The sequence below is a fragment of the Mustela putorius genome, unplaced genomic scaffold, assembly GCF_011764305.1.
Source record: "Mustela putorius furo isolate JIRA1106 unplaced genomic scaffold, ASM1176430v1.1 tig00003834_pilon_pilon_pilon, whole genome shotgun sequence".
NCBI lineage: Eukaryota > Metazoa > Chordata > Mammalia > Carnivora > Mustelidae > Mustela > Mustela putorius.
This window is the reverse complement of record NW_025421987.1, coordinates 37,240,062-37,263,924: the sequence shown is the minus strand read 5'-3', so window position 1 is coordinate 37,263,924 and position 23,863 is coordinate 37,240,062. Positions and strand designations below refer to the sequence as shown.

At 40.4% G+C, this 23,863-nt stretch overlaps 1 protein-coding gene across 26 annotated transcripts in view; it reads right to left on the bottom strand.

Annotated features, from left to right (window-relative positions):
* Nucleotides 1–23,863, bottom strand: part of PHLDB2 (pleckstrin homology like domain family B member 2) — a 227,344-nt gene that overhangs the window by 69,552 nt on the left and 133,929 nt on the right. For all 26 annotated transcript variants that reach the window (XM_045088355.1, XM_013060879.2, XM_045088342.1 and 23 more), the window contains one exon: nucleotides 15,595–16,934. In XM_045088355.1, coding sequence (XP_044944290.1) covers nucleotides 15,595–16,934 — 1,340 coding nt within the window. The remainder of the gene's footprint in view (nucleotides 1–15,594; nucleotides 16,935–23,863) is intronic.

The following is a 23,863-nucleotide window of genomic DNA, read 5'->3' as shown; positions in this document are numbered from 1 at the left end:
CCTTCCCTATAACAAATAATAATCCTAACTACAACAGCTTTCAGTGGGTTCTGTAAGTCTTTCTAGTGAATTCATGAACTTGTGGAGGGTTCCCAGGAACTCCCTGAACTTGTGCTTGGTATCAGAAGAGAGGACGGTTGTATATGCAGACAGCACCCTTTCACTTTGTAACTGGCCTTCATGTTTATCCAAACATTGCCCTAGTATTATTTTTATCAGTATAGGACAACTAAAGATAGAAATATGTATTTCTATATACATAAGGAACTATGTATATGTAAGTAAGGAGTTTTTATTTTTTTGGTTTTACAAATTATCTTCAAATTATCTTCAAATTTTTACAAATTTTCAAATTTTCAAATTTTACAAATTATCTTCATCAGTGTCAGTGTAATGTCTAGCTAAGAACATTTTATCTTCCAGTCTACCTGGGAAGCCTACCTTCAGACTTGTGTTCCGGGCAGCGCTTCACTCTGCTGTCTATTGTTTTAAAAGCATGTGTGTATGTGCCCCATCAGAGGGTTGCTCTGGAAAGAGGTCCATCTGACAAATGTGACGTATCTGTTCTGGGGCAAGTTCAAGTCATCTGAAGACTTACTAAATAATGTGACAGCCATGAACTGATCAGCAAGCATTTGCTACGCGAAGATTACTAGGAGGATTTTGCATCAACTATACCTATTCTGGCTCCATGATAACGGAAAACCAGATGCTGAGGAAAAGTAAGGCATATGCAGATAACTAGGACACCGCTTACCACTCAGTGATTTTTCAGTACTCATTTCTCAAATATAGTCAATACATCCCAATACACAAAAGCACTGCCTAAGGAGATCAAGGTCGTCCTGTGCAATGCCCCAAGCTTCCCTCCTCTACCTCTTTTGAAATATCTGGTCCTCCTTTCTTCGTGGTACCACAGTGGCTAAGAGCAGGAACTCTGGAGCCTCAGTGCTGTTTCCGTAGCTACTTGTGAGGCTCAGGGCAAGTCATTTAGCTTCCGTGGGTCCTAGTTCCTCATCCATAAAGCAGGGAATTACTAGAGCATCTATCTTGTAGGGTGCCATGGGGATTTAAAACACAAACACACACACACATGCTTCTTGAACACAGTATATACAATATGTTAGCACAGGCATCTAAGGAGAGTCCCTCAGTCTTCCTAAGGTAAAGCCCTCTACCTGCCTCACTGAGTCTATATGCCCTCCCATTATCCTTATAGTTTTGTTTCACCAATTTTCCCTCCCCTACACACTTATTTCCTCTCTCAAATCCTTTGCCTCTGTCTGCAAATGTACTCAAGTCCTCTCCTTCTCCCACCGCCCCAGACAATAAATTATCGTCATGACATTACCCAGCAGATTCACTATTCCGCTTCCTTACTTCCCTCCACACCTCCACACATTTCCCAATCTCAAAGAAGTCACCAAAGCTCAGCATTTCACTTCCATCATTCCCAGCCCTTTGCAATCTAGAATAGTGTATCCTGCCTTTGTGCAGACTAGACACTCTGTAAGAGAAGGGCCACCTTCCACTTCTCCAGGAAAATTACAAGTACAGTAAGCAGAAAGAAGAAGTGCTTTGAAATAATGGTATCAGGATTCTGCAAAGAAATCTCAGTGCTTCTCTCTGTAACCATGTATTGTAAGGATCTGTGGATAAATCGATTTCTTTTTCTCATATGGAACCACTGGGTTTTCAGAGCAGAGTCTGTGTCTAAGTTTGATTAAGTGGAAAGAACAAAGATTTGGATTTGAAGTTCTGGAACGTACCAGACCTATAACACAGAAGTTCTTACCAGGTTCAACCCTCTGAGTTTCTATAACCTGGTCTGTAAAACGGAGACGATAAGATCAGCACCTGCCCTAGGCATCTTGGGAGGAATCAATAAAGGAGTGTGTGTGAGAATGTTTAAAGTCTAAGTTGGTTCCTGTCACAAGGCAGGTGCTCAGTGTTTGTTATCAATGATTAGAGATGCTTTCCATAAAAAATTGGAGGTGAAATTGATAGCTGTCTTGTGGGTCCTGGAGAATCATCACTAATACAGGAAGGAGTCCCCCCTTATGCGAGGGGGATATGTTCCAAGACCCTCAGTGTGTACATGAGACCACGGATAGTACTAATGGTCTAATATACACAATGGTTTTTTCTATGTGTACATACATAAACATAGTAAAGTTTAATGCATTAAAGTAGGCACAGTAAGAGATTAACAACAATAACCAATAATAAAATAGAATAGTATAACAATATATTGTGATAATATTATGGATGTGGTCTCTCTTTCTCTCTCAAAGTACCTTATTGTACTGTACCCACCTTTTTTATGATGAAGTGAGATGATAAAACGCTTACATGATGCGACGAAGTGAGGTGAATGGCATAGGTATGGTGCCTAACGTTAGGCTACTACTGACCTCCTCATGGTGGATCAGAAGAAGGATTATCTGCTTCTAGACCGAGGCTGACAGCAGGTAACTGAAACCAGGAAAAGCAAACTGCAAAGAAGTGGGGACTACTGTATTAGTTAACAAGCAAACCTAACAGCTGAATCCAACTGTTCTCAGGGAAAGGCAATACAGGAAAAATATCTGATGCAGCCAAATGTCTCCCTGAAAAATTCACAGATCTGTGGGGCTCTTTGGCCAGTCTGGACGGAGAGAAAAATCCTCTACTGCCCAAAATTCCCTCCCCCGGGGTGAATCACATGCCTGAACTTCTGGCAACATAGCACTGCCCAGTTGCCATAGCAACCCAGGGAGGAAGAGATCTTTTCAGTCTCCTGTGCCCTTTGGTCATTCTAACCCCACCATCACAGAGCAACATATATTCCCCATAGCACATTAAGTCCAGAGAGTAACTTCTAGAAGTAACTACCCCCCCAAATCCATGCTCCTCTCCAATGCACACAATTCATACTTGACATAAAACCCAGATTTCTATTTCACATTTTCTCTGACTCTACCTTACACTCCCGAGATTATCAGTGTTCCTGCCCTATGAGCACACGCATCATTCAAATACCTGAGGAACTTATCATATCCTGTCTTTGCTCATACTCAGACAAAGAAACTCAGCTCTTTTAATCTCATTTCATAAATCAACCCCTCACACTCCAGATTTTTTTTTTAAATTACTATTACTCACTAGTGTGTCAACATCTCCCTTAATGCTACTTGTCCTAACTGCAGTCCTTACCCACTGTCCTTTTCTGTGTCCCTATTTTAGGAGCTTGTAATTAAGAAATATATATGTACAAAATTAGTATATACTATTTTATGTTATCAATACATTTACTAAATAGATGATTATTAACATATCTAATAATTCAATAATATGGAATATGTTATATAAGGATATAAATTATATATATTATATATACATATATATACACACACACACATACATGCTGAGGTAATGTTGATTTTTATTTTCATTTACATTGAACATGTCCTAAAATACTATCACCTGATTTAATTGATCCTGTTACTTTTTAGACCAGGAATGTTTGCTTCAACTCGCTTTTTCCACTGGCAGTTATTTCTTGCATTTGTGAGCAGATGCAAGTAAATCTCTCACTACAATAACCATCTAACTTAGATCTGCTGTATTTTCGTCCTTTTCCTAAGGCCTTTTTGCATCATTTTGTCATTTAAAATCAACTGACAGACATACAAGTGATGAAAAATTGTACTTGAATAAGATATCAGGGTTGAGCTGAACTATTCTTAAAATATTAATAGATAGTGCTTCAAAGAAAGTGCTGATTATGAATGACTCCATAACATTGTTGCCTCTGCTCAGATAACTGAAGGGGGAAAATCATGCACTTCTCTCTACAACTGAAAAGCACTGGCTACAAACAAAGGAAATTCATGTGATCAGTATACTCATAATTTCCTTATAGCGTCTAAAGAAGTATGCCAATTATTTTTCCTTTACATAGTGTGTCAGAAGAAAATCTACAAGGTTCCTAGATCCCTTCAGTTTAGAAAATTTGTGCTTTTGCTACACATCACTAAGGAAAACACAACAAAAGTCTAAAATATTGCTGTTCATTTGCAATTTCACCCTGGCTTAACCGAGTTCCGGGGAATCTGTTTATTTGTTTGTTTCCCCTGAAGGATCATGGTTTATAAAATGCAATCCACTGAAATACCTTTAGAATTTTATGTAATATTTAATTTTTTCGATCCACAACTAAATCTCCACATTGGAAAATCCAACCTAAAAAAATTAAGGAACACTCTATGCACAAAGAAGTTGGTAGAGTAAAAAAGTTGGAAAGTCTAACATGTAAAACACAAAGCCAAAAACAGGTGGACTGTAAGTTTTGTAAATGCAACTCCTTATGAGAGATATATTATATGGAAAATACCGTGTTCTAAAACTTATAAAAGCATGCTACAGTTCTATATAGAAAAAGGCAAAATAATGGTACTCCTAGGTGGCTCAGTCAGTGTCTACCTTCGGCTCACGTCATGGTCCCGGAGTCCTGGGATAGAGCCACACAGCGAGCCCTGCATAGCAGCTTCTCACCTTTCCCTCTCCTTCTGCCTCTCTCCCAGGTTTGTATTCTCTCTTGGAAATAAATAAAATCTGGAGCTCCTGGGTGGCTCAGTAGGTTAAAGCCTCTGCCTTCAGCTCAGGTCATGATCTCAGGGTCCTGGGATCGAACCCCACATCTGGCTCTGTGCTCAGCAGGGAGCCTGCTTCCTCCTCTCTCTCTCTCTCTGCCTGCCTCTCTGCCTACTTGTGATCTCTCTCTCTGTCAAATAAATAAATAAAATCTTTAAAAAAAAAAGAAAGAAAGAAAATCTTTTAAAAATGCAAAATAAACAGTGACAAGTCTTCTTTCTCTACTTGAGATGTTAAGAAAGTAACTACATTTTCCTTGCTCCCAGAACAACTTTTAAAATTGTAATCTCTGCCTACTATAATTTAGGCCTTGGTCTCCATGCTCTAATGGGAAAGACAGACTTTCAATATTCTGGCTCTCTTATTCTGTAATCAAAATGAAAGACTAATACATGTCTGAGAAACGTATTCTTTTTCTATTTAGGCATTTTATTAAAATTGTCTTCTTTCAAAATTCAAATTACAATCCCAGAACTGGGATATGGTCTTAGCAATTTTGAATGAGAAACTTCAATTTTTCCAAACCAAAATTCTTCAGCAGAACATGCCCCCATATACAGATTTCCCCCTTGAGATCAATTAGACTTCAGCAGAGCAAAGTCCTTGGCTGTTCTGAACTTTAAAAACTAACCTCCCTGACTCCTGCTTCTGGGGAGATGAGGTAGAGGTATTTTTCCCTATTCCTCCCACTGAGTGTAACTGAGAACCTTGGACACATTTTGTATAATAAGACAAACAGAAGAAGACCAAAAGATGAAGAAAAGGCAGCAGATCAGCTGGGCACATAGGGACCCAGAAATGAGTTCCCTGAGATTTCCTTTACCTCATACATCCCGGACTTGAGCTGGAGAGAAAAAATAACATGGAACATCCCAGTTCAATCTCCAAAGACTTATGCAGCGAGGAAGAAGCCAAACTCAATCAAGTATATGATTACATGTATGTAACATACCTATGATAATAAAATTATAGCTCTGGAGAACAGACGAGCAGATGCCAGGGGTTAAGGAGTTGCTGAGAGTAGGAGGAAAGTTGGGGAGGCTACAGAAGGCCGGCAGGGAGGAGTTTGGGGTGTTGTATCTGCTCTGTATCTTGACTGCATCAATGTTAATATACCAGCTGTGATAGGAAAACTATAGTTTGGCAAGATGTTAGCACTGGAGGAAATTGGATAAGGGGTACACAGAATCTCTCTGAATTATTTCTTACAACTGCATGTAAATCCACAATTACCTCAAAAAAAAAAAAAGATGAACTTTTCTGCGAGGGACTTCAAGTAAGTCCTAATCCGCACATTCAAATGGCTGACAAAATCCTTCCAATGAAAAAGTGATGCAAGTTTCTATTCTAATATGTGTTCTATAATTTTTCTTAAAAACTAATCACAAACTTTCAAAGTATTCTTCAGAGCAGATATCCCATAAGCTTTTCTAGAACCAGAGAAGAAAAATTCACCTTACAATGAGCCAGCACAGTCACTAGACCTACTAGTGGATGAAAAAATGTTTTCAAAGGTCGCTGAATTAATGGCTTTTAATTTAGATAATTTAACAACCAATATGGGGATCATTTTTCTACGAAGAAGCGCGAGTCATTCCCCATTACCCTGTCTGTATTGATATACTATATTTTCAATTTCCATCTTATTTGTACCTTTTCCTGTGACTTTTATTTCTGAGCTTTATTTCTTTTTAGTCATGAACCTTCCTGCCTCAATTTATCATCTTAAGAAAAGAAGGAGACTCGCTCCCTGGCTCACAGGGCAGCTGCTTCTTCATCCAAGGTGTTTTCTTTATTTTTGTGCTGAGCCCAGAACACTAAACTGCTTGAGGATTCACAGCACACATCCCTCAATTCTGAGCAGGAATCTTTAAATGTGTGGCACCATCAAGAGGCAATAGCTTGTACTGCCACTGTAACAAGGACCCACGGTTGGCTCCTGCGTGTAGAGAAACCTGCTTTTAATAGCAACAGTCACAGACTAGTGTAGCAAAGAATTACACGGAGACATTGCTCTGTGTTTCTCCAATGTGGGGTCACTAGATTATTGCTAAATGCTACTTTTTTTCTTCCTTCCCATCACTCCTCCATGTACCTACTGATCCAACTGTGGAGAAGAAAAAGATGTGATAACTGTTTTTAGTCTCAGTTAGCTGAGGACAGTTGATACTCTTAATTTGCTAATGATTAATTCCTTCAATATTTACTAGGCAACTACATACATGTGACAATTGGCCACTTAAAATAACACAGAGAGAACGTCTGCAGTTTATTTTCTGATGACCCAAAGTGATCTAACCGGACAGTAGTCTACTTCATACTTCTCACTACTTAGAGATTTAGTCTTATTTTATTAGAAATGAAGGAAGTCTGTGTACAGAATGGACAGTTGATTTACACAGGTAGAGAGCATCACGATTCTAAGCTTGTACTGTCTAATATAGCATGATTATTTTCACTATTTCATCAAGTTTCCTTTTTTAAGGAAGATTTTATTTATTTAGTTGAGAAAGAGAAAGCGAGAGGAGCATGCATGTGAGTGTGCAGAGGAGCAGAGGGAGAAGCAGGCTCTCCGCTGAGCAGGGAGCCTGATACAGGGCTCGATCCCAGGACTCCGGGATCACGACCCGAGCCGAAAGCAGATGCTTAACCGACGGAACCACCCAGGTGCCCCTCCAAAAGTTTTCTGAACATAAGAAAATTTAAAATTGCACATCTGGCTCACAATGATGGCTCCCATTATATTTCTGAGCTAGAGCACTGACCGTCCGGGTAAAGGCATCAAGGTGAAAGGTGCAGAATGGCAGAAAACTGACACACTGAAATATTAGAGCCAAGGCTTCACCAAAATGAGTCAGTTGAGGGCTTACGCTAACTCTGAAGATTAAATAAACTAATGTAACAATAGACATTCCGAGTCAGAATATAGAAAGTGAGTCATAATTTCTAACTATCCCTTTAAAAAGTCTAAGCCACCAAGTTAATTTGGTCAGTAAACCAACCTCTAACCCTCCTGGAGTTTAACTGACCCACTCCCCACTAGTGCAACCATTTTTTTAAAAATTACAACTCTGGGACCCTGGGCGGCTCAGTGGATTAAGCCTCTGCCTCCAGCTCAGGTCATGATCCCAAGGTCCTGGGATCGAGGCCCGCATGGGCGGGCTGTCCGCTCAGCAGGGAGCCTGCTTCCCGCCCCCTCCCTCTGCCTGCCTCTCTGCCTACTTGTGATCTCTCTGTCTCTCTCTGTCAAATAAATAAATAAATAAATAAAATCTTAAAAAAAAAAAAATTACAATTCTGCCAGGATGTAGCAGGGGGAAGGGCCACACCAGGAAGAGATCCCTTCCAAGTTTGTGAGACTGGAGAACAAAATAATTTTCAATACTTAAGCTTGCCTTCACATTTCAAACACATTCTTCTCAGGAATAATAAAAAAAAGATTAATATTATGGCTAGGTCGCACAAGACGTTCTCTTAACGTTGCCATTCTGCCTCCAACCAAGAAACGCTGTCAAATTCACAATGCAAAAAAAAAAAAGTCTGAATGCCCAAAATGTCTTCGGGGTCAGGAATCACAAGGAAGTGCAGGTAGCAAGAATCCCGGCAAGAAAGCAAGGCATACCTTTGGTTAGAGAGACCTTCATCTGACAAGGCTCACACTTCTTGGGCTCCCAAATGGTTTTTCCTAATTATAAAATTAAACAGCACCAACCTGTTTACTCTCTCATTTTTAAAATGGTATCTGCATCTTACCATTTTAAGATTAGTGAACATATACATTTATTTTATAGAATGCTGTAATTCCTTAAATACCCACCATTATACTGATATTTACTTTTAGAAATATAGGTCTCTGGGCTGCTCAACACTACACAAGCAAGACTCTGGGTCCTGCAGCCTTGGCCCTGTATAACCCTGGAGAGCACCAGTTCTTACAAAGACTGCTAAGAAATTTGCAAAATAGAGGAAACCATCTAATTTTCACCTTTTCATTTTTAACTGCATATTGGAAGGGAATTGCCTCACTTCTGGAAGCAAAAGAACACATTTGTGCTGAGATATGTGGATTCTTTTTCATTGAGCTTCATGGTTACCTGGAACCAAGTACACCAACTTAAGTTTGGGATGTTTGAGAACAAGGGGAGAAGCTTCAACCACAGAATAAGGAAAGCCAGAAGGAATGTCATTAATGGGTATCAAAAACACTCATTTGCTCTTTTCAAAAACAGGTGTACAGTGCTTCTCGCACTCTCATCAATGGCTAGGAGGTGGATATACAGCAGAGAAGAAGATCAACACAGTCCCAGCCTCATGCAATCCAGAAGTCTTCAGCTGTAAAGAGCTTTCAGAGAAGCTACTGGAACAAAATGTCTTCCAAACAGCACAGAATTGCTGACCCAGACATTTCATCTATTCCAATAACAATACCATGGGAATATTAACATCTTCCTTGAAAGAAAGCCAACCTTATCTTCAGAATGGTAAAGCCTGTAGAAAGTTAGAAACCTGGGGCTTCAGGAGATGGGCATCACATTACAACGCGTTTGAAAAATAAATGGCAAGTGTGGCCCCACATAGTTCCATATGGTGACAATGCTGTTTATTGAGGCACCACAGAAGACTGCCATCAGCCAGAAAGAAAATATTGGATTGCTACAGTGCAATTTGTGGGGAACCACTGGTTCTCCACAATAGCACACAGATGCTTTTGGCATTGTAACCAAATGAAGATTCTTAACAGCACCCAAGTTTGCTATAGAGTTTTTTTCATTTTCCCCCCTGTCTTTTTAAAATGTCTTTTCCCTAGACTTTAAGATGCACTAGATGCCATCCGTATGTCGACATTACTGGGAGGGAGGCAAATGAGAGGACTAACAGAATACCCTGTCTACTGTACAATTATTCCTCTAGCCTCTAGAAAACAGAGTGTGTCATAGAATCAGCATTCTAGCCTTCTGGAGACAGCTCATCCATTCATGTCCTCCACTTGGAAAATAGCTGTAACCACCACAGACCAGCCCAGAAGGAGGTCACGGGGTCTATGGACTGGAGTACATACATTTCATGGGCACAGAGTCCTCTCAAGACCTCACTTGGACCTGGTAACTCTTAGTTTGGAATATTTTTAAACAAGGCTTGATATCTGGTTTCAAAAATCAAAAAATGAAAGAAAAGGCTGGCATAATGACAAAGGCAAGAACTGGCAGCTGAGAGCAAGAAAGAAGGAATAAAATGTATGAAAAACCAAACATCTCAAATAGCACAGCAGTTGGAGGCCACTTAATGTAGACTCAAAGTGGATTATTATACTTCATAAATAGGTCCTTGGAGATTCATAATTAGGGTTCAATCTTTAAGACTCAATGTAATTACCTTGAGTTTTCAAATAGAGATTGAACAAGTAAAAAACAACAAAAAAAATCCAGATGAAACACTAGTATAATCACAGCTTAGCTAAAAAGTACTATAGAAATTATGCTCAGTGAACCAACCTTACTTTGCTCAGTTTCCTCACTATTGAGTTAAATAAATCTTTGGCATCTATTCATTTCATATTTGTGTAAGAGTTCTGTTTCTTTTTTTTGAAAATTATGCTTTGACATTTTGGAGGTGCCTGTGAAGTGTCCAAGTACACTCGTCTTGTGGAGTCAATTAAATTGCATTTTTCACGAAATAGATCCCATGGGCTGGAAATCCAGGCAAAGCTTCTCTTGGCTCCTGAAGTAAATCCCAGATGGCAGGAGAACTTTACCTTCACTGACTTGCTCTTTTCTGCAGTTTTTGCTTTCTTGGCTGTGCTTTGGCTTCTGTTTCTAATTTTTGACCAAGTTTGACCTGGGTTTTAGTTTGCACGCAAACCAATAGTTATCTCCACTGGTGGCAGTCACGAGTGGGGATCTGGTTTTATGGTCTGGCCACTTGTGATCTGCAGGTAGAACTGAAATTCAACCTTGCTCAGGTGAAAGATGACTGAGCATTTGTATTTGTTCTTGTTTTAATTGGTTGGTTATTTCACTTTCTGTGAGTTCAAATCAGAACACTATTTTGTGTCCAGTGGAACAGTGAGCAGTCTCTTGAGATATGGAACAAGTAAATTTTATGTTCCAGTATTTACTTTTGATCTGCAGCTGAAGCTATAGAACCAAATTTTAAGTTTTTCATCTGAGGCTCTGTACCTCAGGGAGGAAAAAAATCACTGTGTAAGAGTGAAGTATTTTCCTATTTCTTAAGGATAATAATAAACTAAAATAAAGAACCTCTATTCTGATTGCTTTAGAGACTAATCAGCATCTAGATAAATCTAACATTTCCAAAATTCTAAGAAAATGCAATAATTCTAATAATTAAAATATGTTTGCATTTTAAGAAAAAGAACTGTCTCATCAAAAAATGCTGATTTCAGAAGCATTTTTTTCCTTAGAAAGCAAGTTTATGTGATCAAAGCAAACTCTTGTACAAGTCAGACTGATCTGACACCCTGGTTTAAAAATCAGCTGTATGTTTTTTCCTTATTTTATCAACGTACAGTACAGTACATATGTAATTTCCTATTTTTTTTAGAGTTATTCATTTAAGAGAAAGAGAAAGAGAGAGCATGAGTAGGGGAGAGACAGAAGGAGAAGGAGACAATCCCAAGCAGACTCCACACTGAGCACAGAGCCCAATTGTGTGGCTCAATCCCAGGACCCTAAGATCATGACCTGAGCTGAAACCAAGAGTCAATCCTCAACCAACGGAGCCACCCAGGCGCTCCTATAATTTCATACTTAAAATAAGTTTGGATTTATTTTTATCACAAAGGGATTAGTTTACCTGAATTTTTAAAATGTCTTATAATATTAGTTTGCTGAAAAGATAAGCTAAGATCACTTCCATATAATGTTTAAGGTGAAGAAAAATATAAAAGTTGTGCTCAACTAAACTGAATTGTAATTGTGACACACCTTTTCATACCAATGGTAATTATGTTCTGTGATGTGTCAGTTGAAGCATAATTTCCAATATCTTCAAGCTAGATACTTTTTTTCTTAAAGTATCTGGTTGTTCCAGATTTGACAAAAGACCATGAAGAACAAAAGATGGTGAAAATTTAAAAATTGTAGGTTTGCACAAAGGGAGCTTTATTTGACTTGGTTTATAATACTTGAAATAGTAAGCTATAAAAATGTAATAAAATGTTAAAATTATGGCAAAGCTTGCACACTTTGATGGGTTTATTAATAAAGTAATTTTTAAAAATGTAATGCATGTCAAATACCTTATAAACATAAAGCTAAAATGCAGTTACCTCTATTGAAATGACAGAATGATCTTGGAGAAATCAGCCTATTACCTATTACAAAAATAGGAGAAATAGCCTATTACCTATTACAAAAGGTAATAAAAGGTTATTTTTCTACATAGCCTGCCCAGGAAAGCAGAGAGATTTTGTATCTCACAGGATAAACTTTTTTGTTATATCCCTAAATATTTCAAATGAAAGTTCCTCATTTCCTAATGATTTAAGATTTCTTATTTATTATAAAATGTTGTTGCTTTATTCAGTAGATAAACTGCAAATATTCATTGTTCTCATGCATCCACAATCCTATATTAGTCACGTAATGAAATCTTCTCTAATTCATATTTGATTTTGCCTTCCCAAAATCGGATCTTAAATTCAGGGGAAAAAAAAATTTTCCAAGTTATCTTTTATACATGATCCATCCTTAAGTTTTCCCACTTGATCCCTGGGCAAGCACCAGATTTGTTCCTTAACCTTACAAAAAAAATGTCAGAAATAATTAGGTTTGCTATGCCCCTTATTTGTGAATAGCTCAATACCATCAAAAATAGCATAGGAAGATCTGTCAAATGAAATGAGAAGCTCAGCCTTCCCGAGGCTAATTTTGTAAGGGTAAAATATTATAATACAAACAATGTTCAGAGATGGCATACTTCACAGAGAGGTCCGGGTGTCTGTGAATGTCCTCAACGCTCTGTGATTCGTTCTCACCCTCTGGGGAAACACTGGTTAAATAAGACCAATGTCCTATGCACCGACAGAGGATTTTACCTCTCCTTCTTGCTGATTACTCTTCATGAGCTTAATCACAGATGAACCACAGACACTTACCCTTACCCTCACCAAGTGGTCTCCGCTTTCCTCTCACGGTTGCTTACACACTCTGCGGCTAGTTACAGATTAGAATGTGACTTAAACAAAGAGTCTCAGAGCCTGGTAGATAGACCTTTACCAGATACTCTTTTCAATCTCGAGATTTCAGAAACAGACTTGTGAGTAAAGGCTTCTGAGTTCTTAGCTGACACTGCATAGGCAAGCAGGAAACAGTACAAGGTGGTTAAACCAGGACTTCTTTTAGTCCACAAATAGATGACTTCATGAAATCAAGCTGATGACCCAAGATGCAAAGGAATAAGAATTCTATAGAACTCATCGAACTGATCCTGGAAATCTAATTTCCATATGTCTCATGGAAAATCATTGGCATTGTGTGTAATATTCTACTGTCTAAATGGGGAACATCTTTAGCATTCATCTCCATCTATCTCTAACCCTCAATTTAGTTGACTCTGATTTTGTAAACTAAAGGAAACATTCTTTCAAGGGTAGCTTCTTCTCCTTGGTCCCTCAGAATTCAGGAAGAAATATTTTTCCTAACTCACTTTTTTTTTTTTAGTTTTTTTTTGTTTTTTAAGATTTTATTTATTTATTTGCCAGAGAGGGACAGCAAGACAAGCAGAGGGAGTGGCAGGCAGTGAGAGAAGCAGACTCCCTGCTGAGCAGGGAGCCCAATATGGGGCTGGATCCCAGAACCCTGGGATCACTTCCCAAGCTGAAGGTAGAAGCTTAACTGAATGAGCCACCCAGGTGTCCCAGTCACTTTATTTTTTAAAAGCAATAACATTACTTGCATGGACCAATAAGAATCTCTCTTCCTTTTTACTGGGATGTAATTAGACAAACGGACTAAGCAACAGGGGCCAAAACCAAAGTGTCATATTTAAAAATAAGCCTCATTTCATTGAACATCATAAAGCCCATTATGAAGCAAAAAAGGGATCTAACTTTACATTTGGAGGCAATATCCATAAAATTCTCCCAAGAAATTGAACAAAGACCTAGTTTGTGACTTACAAGGCCCTGACCTGACAGGCAGTAAGGAAGGTCACTTCCTGGATTGTCAGGAACCTTCGTAGATTTGGGGAAACTGGAAGAACGAGAAATTCACCAACACTTAAAAGTGCTAAAGATGAAAACTGGAGGTGATTTTTGAGGTTAGTTTCCTGTCCTTGGAACAGAAGAGGAAATAATAGCATCTCAGGAAGATCACTGGAGTGAGGGAAGCCACTGAAATGCTCTCCTGGATTCCTTAATAAATTATCCAATAGAGCTTAACTTTCTGGCTTCACTAAGAGTAGTTGCTCAGGGATGAAGGGTACAGCCTACGGGACAGAGTCAATGGCATAGCTTTGTAAGGTGACAGATGGAAGCCACACTTGCAGTGAGCTTAGCCCAAGGTATAGATTTGCAGAATCACTATGTTGTACACCGGAAACTAACTTACCTAATGTAACCCTGTGTGTCAATTATACTATAATGATAATTTTTTAAAAAGTAAGAGTTGTTCATCACACTACAGAGCCAGATTTGCTATGCTGCATACAAGAAGGCTTATTCATATGCTAATTAAAACTTCTCCTGAACTGTCAATTAATCAAGCCCAAATACAATGCCTTTTTGTGACCATGAAAAATCTCTGTAAGATTATTTAAGATAACAAAGAAAAACTGTCCTACTGGAGCACCATCTAACAGAGCCACCCAAGGAATACAGAATTTTCTAAGGGTATGCACATTCGATTGCATTCACTATTACTGGTTAGGCTATCTGCAAGGATCGATACTGACTTATCAACATCTATGAGGGACACAAATGATTCTTTGTGTAAAATTCCAAACAGTTTTTGTCCTGGATAGATGCAAACGGTTTCTGCCCATTCGAATCCAAAGGTTACAATTTTGTTATCCTGTAGGGCATTACTCAGCTTGGTATGTGATTCAGAAATTTTACTCCAGCATACTTTCTTTTAGCAATGAAAATCCTTTTGATACTCTTATACTTTTGTAAATCAGCATTATCAGCCCCTGCTGCATCCCTCTTTAAGGAACAACTCAGCATTAATGAATTAAAGTAAACTCTCACCCTGTTCGTCCTAAGAAACACATAGGCAAAAAAGTCTACGCTTAAAAGAAAAGAGTAAGAACGCAGCAGTTTGCCCTCATTCATGAATGGGACTCTCAAGGGATAGTATCCCCCTTTCTTACTGTTTTCAGTATTTCCCACAGTCAGCAAAAATCCATTTTCAACAGAAAAAGACAACTCAAAAAACTTCCCTGGATGTGTACTTGGGTGTCACTGCATGGACTAGGAGATACTGCAGAAGGGAATATGGGGGGGGAGGGGTACGCGTATGTGTACAGAGCAGGAAAAAGGCTGAGAAACATTTAGCTGACCTTTCAATTTTCTAGACCACTTGCTCTACAGAAAAGTTTACTGCCTAATTCCTAAACAGTCGTGATTTCCCCAATTACTCCTATCAGACCATGCCATATCAATTTGACGGCATCCGTAATACAAATCAGTGTTTACTCACTGTCTTAAAGAAAAGGTTGTAAGACTTATAAGAAATTCAGTAAAATTCACAACCACTCGGTTAGGTTTATCAGGAATCTACGCGTGAGAGGACTCCGCAGAGCCACGTAATCTAACACTAGGTACAGGTAGGCCTTCAAACGCCCCCACGCGACCAGCCATAGGGACTGAGAAAGGGAAGGACAGCAGAATTCTAGAAAGACAAAGCAGTGTCTGGGGCACGTGGAGCTCCTACAGGCCTCCAAGTGTGTCTCCAAGAAGCTGCTCAAGGGAAGAGTGAGGTCAAGTCGGATGAGGATTACCAGTCGCTCCATCTCCTGCTCCCTGAGTCTCTCCTCCCTCTGCCGCCGGTGATAGTCCATCAGGTCATCGCGGCCGGAAATGGAGCTGATGCTGCTTTTCCTCTCCCGGAGGATGGGCTGGGGAGTTCCTGAGGCCTGTCGGAGGCTCTCCAGGTCAGCGTCATCGAACTCGACAGACCCACAGGAGAAGTTCCTCCTGGCGGCGAACGTGTCCCCGGGAGGAAACGAGTGCCCTGGGCCGGGCCCGGAGTAGGGAGCCCTGTCAAGGTCATCAGAGGTGCAGGAGGAGGCGGAGGCCAGAAGCATCTTCCGAGCCACTCGAGGACTGGCAGGGACGCTGAGGGTGGAACTGACGTAAGGATGCCCCTCCGATGCGGAGGGCTTATAGGGTAAAGCCCCTGAGCTCAAAGAAGAAAAATTCAGGTAATTGTCATTGTCTATGATGCTATGAGGTAGATCCTTTTCCCCCAGTTTCGTTCGTTTGGAATTGCCCAGAGAGTTTCTGGGAGGCAAACTGAGGGGCGTCAGCTGGTTGTCGGTGGCCCTGTGTAACCTGGGGAGAGAGCGGCTGTAGGCTCCCATGTGACTCAGGCTGCTGCCCGAATACTTCCTGGTTCTTAAACTGATGTTTTCAGACGCCGGCTCCTTGTGTCGGCTCAGCTTGGGCTGAAGGGTCAGGTTGTCCTGGATGCTCATTTTCCTGGCTTGCTTTGGGCTTGAAGGCATGCTTGCCGCCCCCGATCTGCTGATGGGAGAGGGGCTAGTGTCGCTCAGGGAACTTCCATTCCACATGGTCAGGAGGGAGCCAGACACCTTTCGGCCTTCCAGCCCCCCGAGAAAGTAGACATTGTCATGGGATTTATTCCTTAAGCTGTATTTGGAATAGGGAGGCTTCTCTGCGAGCCTCAAGGACCTTTCGCTGTCCCGGCCAGTATAATGATCAAAGTCCGCTCTCCCAAGTGGGTACCCACTGAGGGAGGGGGAAGTGCTGAGGAGAGGGGTGGGCGGTTTCACGGAAATACTTTTGTCAGTTCCATCACAGGAGAACTGCCTGCTTCCCTGGATTTTGGCCAGTGAGGGGCTGCTCCTGACATTGGATCCCAGAGGGGAAGGGCTTCTCTTAGCAGCCACAGGTTGTGAGAGGGTTAAGTAAGAGCCCGAATAGTCTCCATTGGCTTTAAACCTTAGGCTGGAGGAATATTTCTTTGGACTCAGGCTCTCCATCATGTTTGGGGAATTGTCCTCGAGGGAATTTGCCACAAAGCTGCCCTCTAAGCTACCATTCTGTAAATCGAGCGGATTCTGCTTGTGGCTGTGCTCTGCCATGATCTTGTCGGAATCTGTAAAGGGGGAAAAAAAAAGAAAGTTTTACTTAGCAAAGAAGATTGAAAAAGACCAAGATGTACTTGTCAGCCTACATCTGAACAAACAGCCCTGCCGTCTGATGTAATTAACAAACATGACGTAATCAACAAACACAAACCCTGTGTTAGTAATAAATCTCATTAAACTACTGTAAAATGAAGAACCATAACACTGATTTGGAGCGGGGGCGGCAGGGTGCACCTGAGTGACTCTGTCAGTTAAGCCTCTGCCTTTGGCTCAGGACATGATCCCAGGGTCCTAGGATCAAGCCCCAACGTAGCGCTCTCTGCTCAGTGGGAAGTCTGTTCGTCCCTCTCATTCTGCCACTGCCCCTTCTTGTGCTCTTTTTCTCTCAAATAAATAAATAAAATCTTAAGAAGAATAAAAAAAAAAGAACACTGATCTGGGATGCTTTTTGTACAAAAGAAAAATAACTCAAGAGGCCATTGATGATAGTTGAGAAGAACAAATGCCTAACAAAGTACAGGTGAGGTTCTTCCATAAAAAAGACAATGTCCTGTTAGTGTCCTGGTCCTCGATGGACCACCTGCTTCTTGAGCAGCAGCCAAATACCCAGTGTGGTGATGCAACGCACCCTCCTTTGGACGTCTCTGCTAGAATCATGAACTGCTCAGAAGTACAGTCCTGCAGAGACAAAATTCACGTTCTGGCACACAAAGAAAGTTTCACATTACATACTGATCAGTAACGTGAGTGTCAGAAGATGACCCTTTAAAGAGGTTGTGAGAGTCACGTTCTCAATAAAGATGTCATCAAGTTCGTGCATCCATCAGAAGAAGGCAGGTAATTGAGGAAACAGAGAAAACAGGGTTCCCAAAACTATTGCCATGTCAAGGTCAGGAGGCAGGATTTAAAACCTGAAACTGAAGTATTCTTCAAGTTCCAGGTCCCCTAAATGAATCATGCTCATCCTTGATCTCACACTCTGTCTCTTGTGGAAACACTTTTATCTCTTCTTTGTACCCATGTGAGCCCACCCATTCTTCACGGCTCAGATTCAGATTCTATCCTCCATGCTTGCAGTTTCTTTAAAAACGTATGCACCCAGAAGAGTATTTTTGGACTCCAGTTTGAATTGCATTAACTTAAGAAACTAAAGTTTTAGGTTATGAAAACATACTTTAAATACAAATTATCACTGCAAATGAGAAGGCTTGTGTTTGTACCTGATAAAAATATGTATTCTGCAGATTATCATCAAAGCAAAGACACAGTTTTAAACACTCTCATTGAACTTGGGCACTGCTGAGATCGTCCAACACCTCAGGCTCCTCAGACACTATGTATTACAACTCTGGTCTCTGTATCGGCAGAGTCGCTCATGGTGAGTAACCAATTTTATAATGTGCTTGTTTCCATAACGATACCACAAATTCAAGGAAGAGGGTAAGTGTAGTACTTCCATCTCATCTCCAACCTCTCCTGACTCCCACGGACCCACTGGTGAGACAATCAATGAACACTAGCTTTCAATTTCTGTCACAGCCTTCCCCCCACGTCCTAGCCAGAGATCAGGGACTTTGCCTTCCTTGCTCAGCTTTGCAGACTTCCTCGGCAGATTCACGCAGTAGAGTAGGGAATGGCTTCCTACCCAGGCTGGGACCAAGTAACAGTCTGGGTGCTTAAATCCTAGATGGGCTAAGTACTGATCAACTTGTAAAGCTCAGTTTCCCCCAATAAGCTCTGCTTGGGGTTCTCTACCCTCCAGCCCAAATTCCTGCCTTGAGGGATTAAAACCATGATTATCTTTTGGAGCAGACCTTAAAAAAAAAAAAAAATTGAGACTCTCCTTTAGAACTGCCTCCCAGATGGAATCTGGTCCTACAATCTGGCCTTTGTCAGATCTTTCAGTCTTCAGGGTCAGTGCCATCTCTGCTCCCAAGCCAAATATCCCTTTCAGCAATTGCCTATGACCACCAGCTATGACCTTGAGAGCAACACAAGCCTGGTTTCAGACACACCTCCCTCTGTCCCCTTGGAGGACTGAAATCAAGATGACCTCCAGTCATGCTCCCCTCTGTTCTCAACAGACTTCTTTCCGCTTGGTCGGCCATGCTGAAATTTCAGCAAACCTTGGCCAATTCCCTCAAGTTAAATATTTTCTAACTGAAGAAACAAGGAAAAAAGGGGGCCATGAAGACATTACAGTGCTATTTATTATGGGGCGGGGAATAACCCAAATATTTATTTTATTTCTGCTTTATTGAGGTATGACTGACAGATAAAACTGTAAGATATTTAAAATGGACACTATGGTGACTTAATGTACATTATGTTATGAATGGCGTCTCACCATCCCGTTAGTTAACACATCCATCACTTCACAAACACGTATGTGTGTCTGTGCGTGTGTGTGAGAGAGAGAGAGAACGTTCAAGTTGTAAATGAGTTGGCACAGACTTTCAGCTACAAGATGGGTATCTGAGGATCTAGTACAAAACTACACTACACTGTAGTTGAAAACATTGTTACATCACTGAAATTTGCTAAGAAAGTAGAACTTAAATGTACTTAGAAATACTTCACTTTTAAGTCGATTACGTTCTCATTTTTCCGAAGCGCTTGTCCAATTGTTGAGCCAGATATTAACTCTTCTAAAAAAGCTTCTTGGTCAGACTAACTTAATATGTAAATATTTGACGACTTTAACATTTTCCCCAGCTCTTCTTCTTAATGGCTCAGGCATAGCATTAAATCATGCAAATTTACCCATTCCATACTCTAAGCATCTGAAAAACTAGAAAATCAAGCACAATGCCTTTCCTAATATGAGTAAAGTGAACAGAGTGATTACAAGACAATTCTCAAAAGTCTGCTGAACATAGCTTGTAAAGTAATTTTAGCATCCTCATCTTCTAAAAAATGTAGTTAACATACTGGGTATTTACCCCAAAGATATAGATGTAGTGAAAAGAAGGGCCATCTGTACCCCAATGTTTATAGCAGCAATGGCCATGGTCGCCAAACTGTGGGAAGAACCAAGATGCCCTTCAATGGACGAATGGATAAGGAAGATGTGGTCCAAATATACTAGAGTATTATGCCTCCATCAGAAAGGATGAATATCCAACTTTTGTAGCAACATGGATGGGACTGGACGAGATTATGCTGAGTGAAATAAGTCAAGCAGAGAGAGTCAATTATCATATGGTTTCACTTATTTATGGAGCATAACAAATAGCATGGAGGACAAGGGGAGATGGAGAGGAGAAGGGAGTTGAGGGAAATTGGAAGGGGAAGTGAACCATGAGAGACTATGGACTCTGAAAAACAATCTGAGGGTTTTGAAGAGGTGGGGGGTGGGAGGTTGGGGGAGCCAGGTGGTGGGTACTAAGGAGGGCACATATTGCATGGAGCACTGGGTGTGGTGCAAAAAACAATGAATACTGTTACACGGAAAAAATATTTAAAAATTAAATTAATTAATTTTTAAAAATGTAGTTAACAGTATATATATTTGAAGTGGTTCTGCTTACTGTGCTGAAAAATCTAAAATCCCAGCAGAAAGTTCTAAGTATTTCATTCATTCAATGGTTCTCAGGTGCCCACCATGTATCAGATACTGACTTAGGTATTAGTGGCACTGGCGAACATTCCTGTTCTCTTTTCTCAGAAACAAAGAGGTGTTGCTCTTGCTCCCAGGGTCATAGTCGTGTATGGCTATGTTTCCTGCTTTGATCAAGACACTATGAGAGAAAGTGACATGTCAGTTCCAAGCTGAAACACGAAGGGCTGGGGCATGATTCACTCTTTCCATCCCCTTGCCAAGATGCCTAGCATGCATCCAAGTTTATCCAGACTTTATTAGCCTATCCCCCTCAATGAGGACACCGTGAAACAGGACCCTTGCCAACCCAAGACTGTCTTAAGCCACTGAGATTTGGGGGTTGTTAGCTACTACGAGGGTGTTAATCTTCCTTAAGTTCTTACCATAAACTAGGCTTTCAGCTGGCCACTGGGAAGTATGTGGTCATAGACCACTTCCCGCCTTTACACAGTTTATGATCCAAAGAGAAAGCCACTCATATGAACAAATGATTGCCATACAGGGTGACACGTACCTTTACAGAAAACTGACTGATGCGCTGGTAAAGGATAAAAAACCAGTGAGAGTGGGGAGTCTATGGAAAACATGGTGGAAAGAAATGACAACAAAGTCTAGTCCCCTGAAGGAAAGGGAATCTGATGAGTACTATCTGATGGTAGCATAAGACCACTTCAACACCTAAAATTCCGTGTTTTTAAGGGTATAAACAAACTCCCAAGCCCATCAGAGGTTATGCTATTTGCATATGCAGCAAATATCCTGTCTCCGATGGAATTAATAACAAAAATTGTGTAAGGAAAAAGTTATGGTTATTTTCTATATCATGCTCCTTTTTGAAAAAAAAGTCTAGTACGTAACTCTGCTAAGATGAACTGTATTTAATAATGATGCATTTCTCTCTCATAGTAATCTAAATCGTTACCCCTTTCCACCACCATATATGATATGCCCTCAAGGGTCCCAGCCATTTGCCTAGCCTGAGAGTGGTTTAAATTGGAAAGCAACCTTCCAACAATTTAGGATATTTTAGACAAGGCTACAAAAGGAAATCCATGAGATATTAGAATAGACAAGAAGAAAATTAAAGTCAGTTAGTGGGGAGACTTTGGTTTTTAAGATAATGTATATAAAATGGGAAACAGAGCTAAGTTAGAAGAATTCCCACAATGTGCAGAGACAGCAATCCTGAAAGCAAGCCAGAGCACACGTGATTAAGTAGAAGTCAAAAATTAAACAGTGAGCCCAAACACTGCGTTTTAAATATTTACTCTGTGAACAGCACAGAGCTGAAGGGTTTAACACCTCATGTCAAAAATGGATGTTTAAAAGTTTGATTTTCTTAAAGAGTATAGTTTTTCTGTTTTCTCCTAATAAAACTGGTCAGGTCACTATGTATAAAGCAAATAAATTCTATTTTGGTATGGGAAACAAAAAGCTTAATTTTTGATTCAGCCATCTAAGATGATGATGTCATTTCAGATAATAAACTATGTTACTATATTTGAACTTGTTTACAGTTGCAAATGCTACTTAATAACCCAAATAAAATACTAACAAATTCTCTTCCTTCTTCATTTGGGGAAATAAAACGAGAGAATACCAAACTACTACAGACTTCTCACTGCATTATAGGGTGCTAACCCTTGATACGCCTCACCTCCTCACACAAGCTTTCCTCAAACAGTTTGGTTGGCCCAACAAAATGCAATACCAAAATACTGCAACACAGTAGTTGCTGAAAAATTCAGCTTTATAGACTCTGGGAAAGAGGCAAGCAGGAAATTTGCAAATAAGAAGCCATATTTGAGAAACATGCAACATTTCTCCCCCATACATACATACTTGTAGGGGAAAGTCAAGTATGATGTGGATGGAAGAATGTTCCAGAGAGTATCTGAAGGGATATTCATGTTTGAAACGCTAGTTTTTCAGTTCAATCTCACTGGGTCTGTTAAGGTTATGTAAACATTTGGCTGTACATGTAAAAATTTATCACCAAATACAAATATAGAACTGACTCATTTTCCTGAAGTTTGGTTTACCTGCCCTAGCTGAGTGCATCTGTATACTTGTCTCAACTTGGTATCTTTTAATTCCACCAATCAATTCAACTCAAAAGGTAAAGAATCAGCTGGTGCCCTTTCTGAGCCTGGGCGTGACAATCATGGCAGATTGTCCTTCCTTCCCTCCTTCCAGAGTATTCTCTTCACTGCAGGTGAGATCGCATAAGTGGAAGTTTAGAAATGGGGAAAGCACAGGAGGACGGAGAACGGTATCAGCATGTCCTTTGAAGGAGGATGAAATCGTGAGCAAGGAGGGGAGAGGCGGGAAGGTAGAGAACCCAGTTGGGAGAGTTTGGGTTTAATGAATTCCCTGGAAATGAGGGAAGGATTGTTGGGACAGGAACACTGCAAACAGAATGCATCAGAGACCACAGCTGAGTAAGAACTAGGATGGTGGCAGGTAAAAGGCAAGTGTTGTCAAAGAGGGAGGGCATGGCGGAGAGCGATCTGCACTGACATGTGTGAAAGGGGAGGCAGGTGAGGAAGGCTCATTTTTCCAACCTGGCTTCTGGGTCTACACTGATGTGTTTATTTTGGGTTTCCTAAACATCTTATGCAAACAAAAAGAAGTCTTAGGGGAATTGTAAAATGACTGCGTTGTTACTATAGAAGCAAGAGTCCTGAGGGCTTTAGAAACTGTGTCTATTACATGCATATCCACAGAATGGGCGTGGAGAAGGGGAGAAGGCATCTGGTGCCCGTCCGAGAGAAAAGACAACACTGGGAAGTCTAAACAGGAAAGAAGTTAATGTGTGTTAACATTTGGGCTTACTTTCCAATCCATAAATTTAATCCCCCCAGAGCTCCTATTATTTTATCACCTGAAATGTACATCAGCTCACTGTCAATTAGAAAATGCCAGAAGTCATGAAGAGATCTCCGGAAGATTGCACAGAAACTCACAGCACTTTTTCCCTAGAGAAGAAAATTATGTGAAAAACTAATCTCGAGGATCGTGTTGGTAAGTTTTTTGGTAGCTCCTTTCCTCTCTGACACAGTTCTGGCATCTGTTTTGAAACAAGGGTTCTCCAGTGCCCTTTACACTCAGTAACAATACAGTGAAGCTGACCCCGTTGAAACTGTGTCACCAGCTGTGATTTTACAGCTCTGCAATGGCCAGCGCTGGAGGGATCTAGGTTTCAAGAGGCTGAAAACACACTCAGAAAGGTAAGTTTTAAGAAACAAACAAATTAACATAAAATGTGTGTTGCGTTGCATTGCACTGCCTTGCGTTGTGTTGTGTTAAGGGAGAAGGACTTACAGTCTGGTCCAT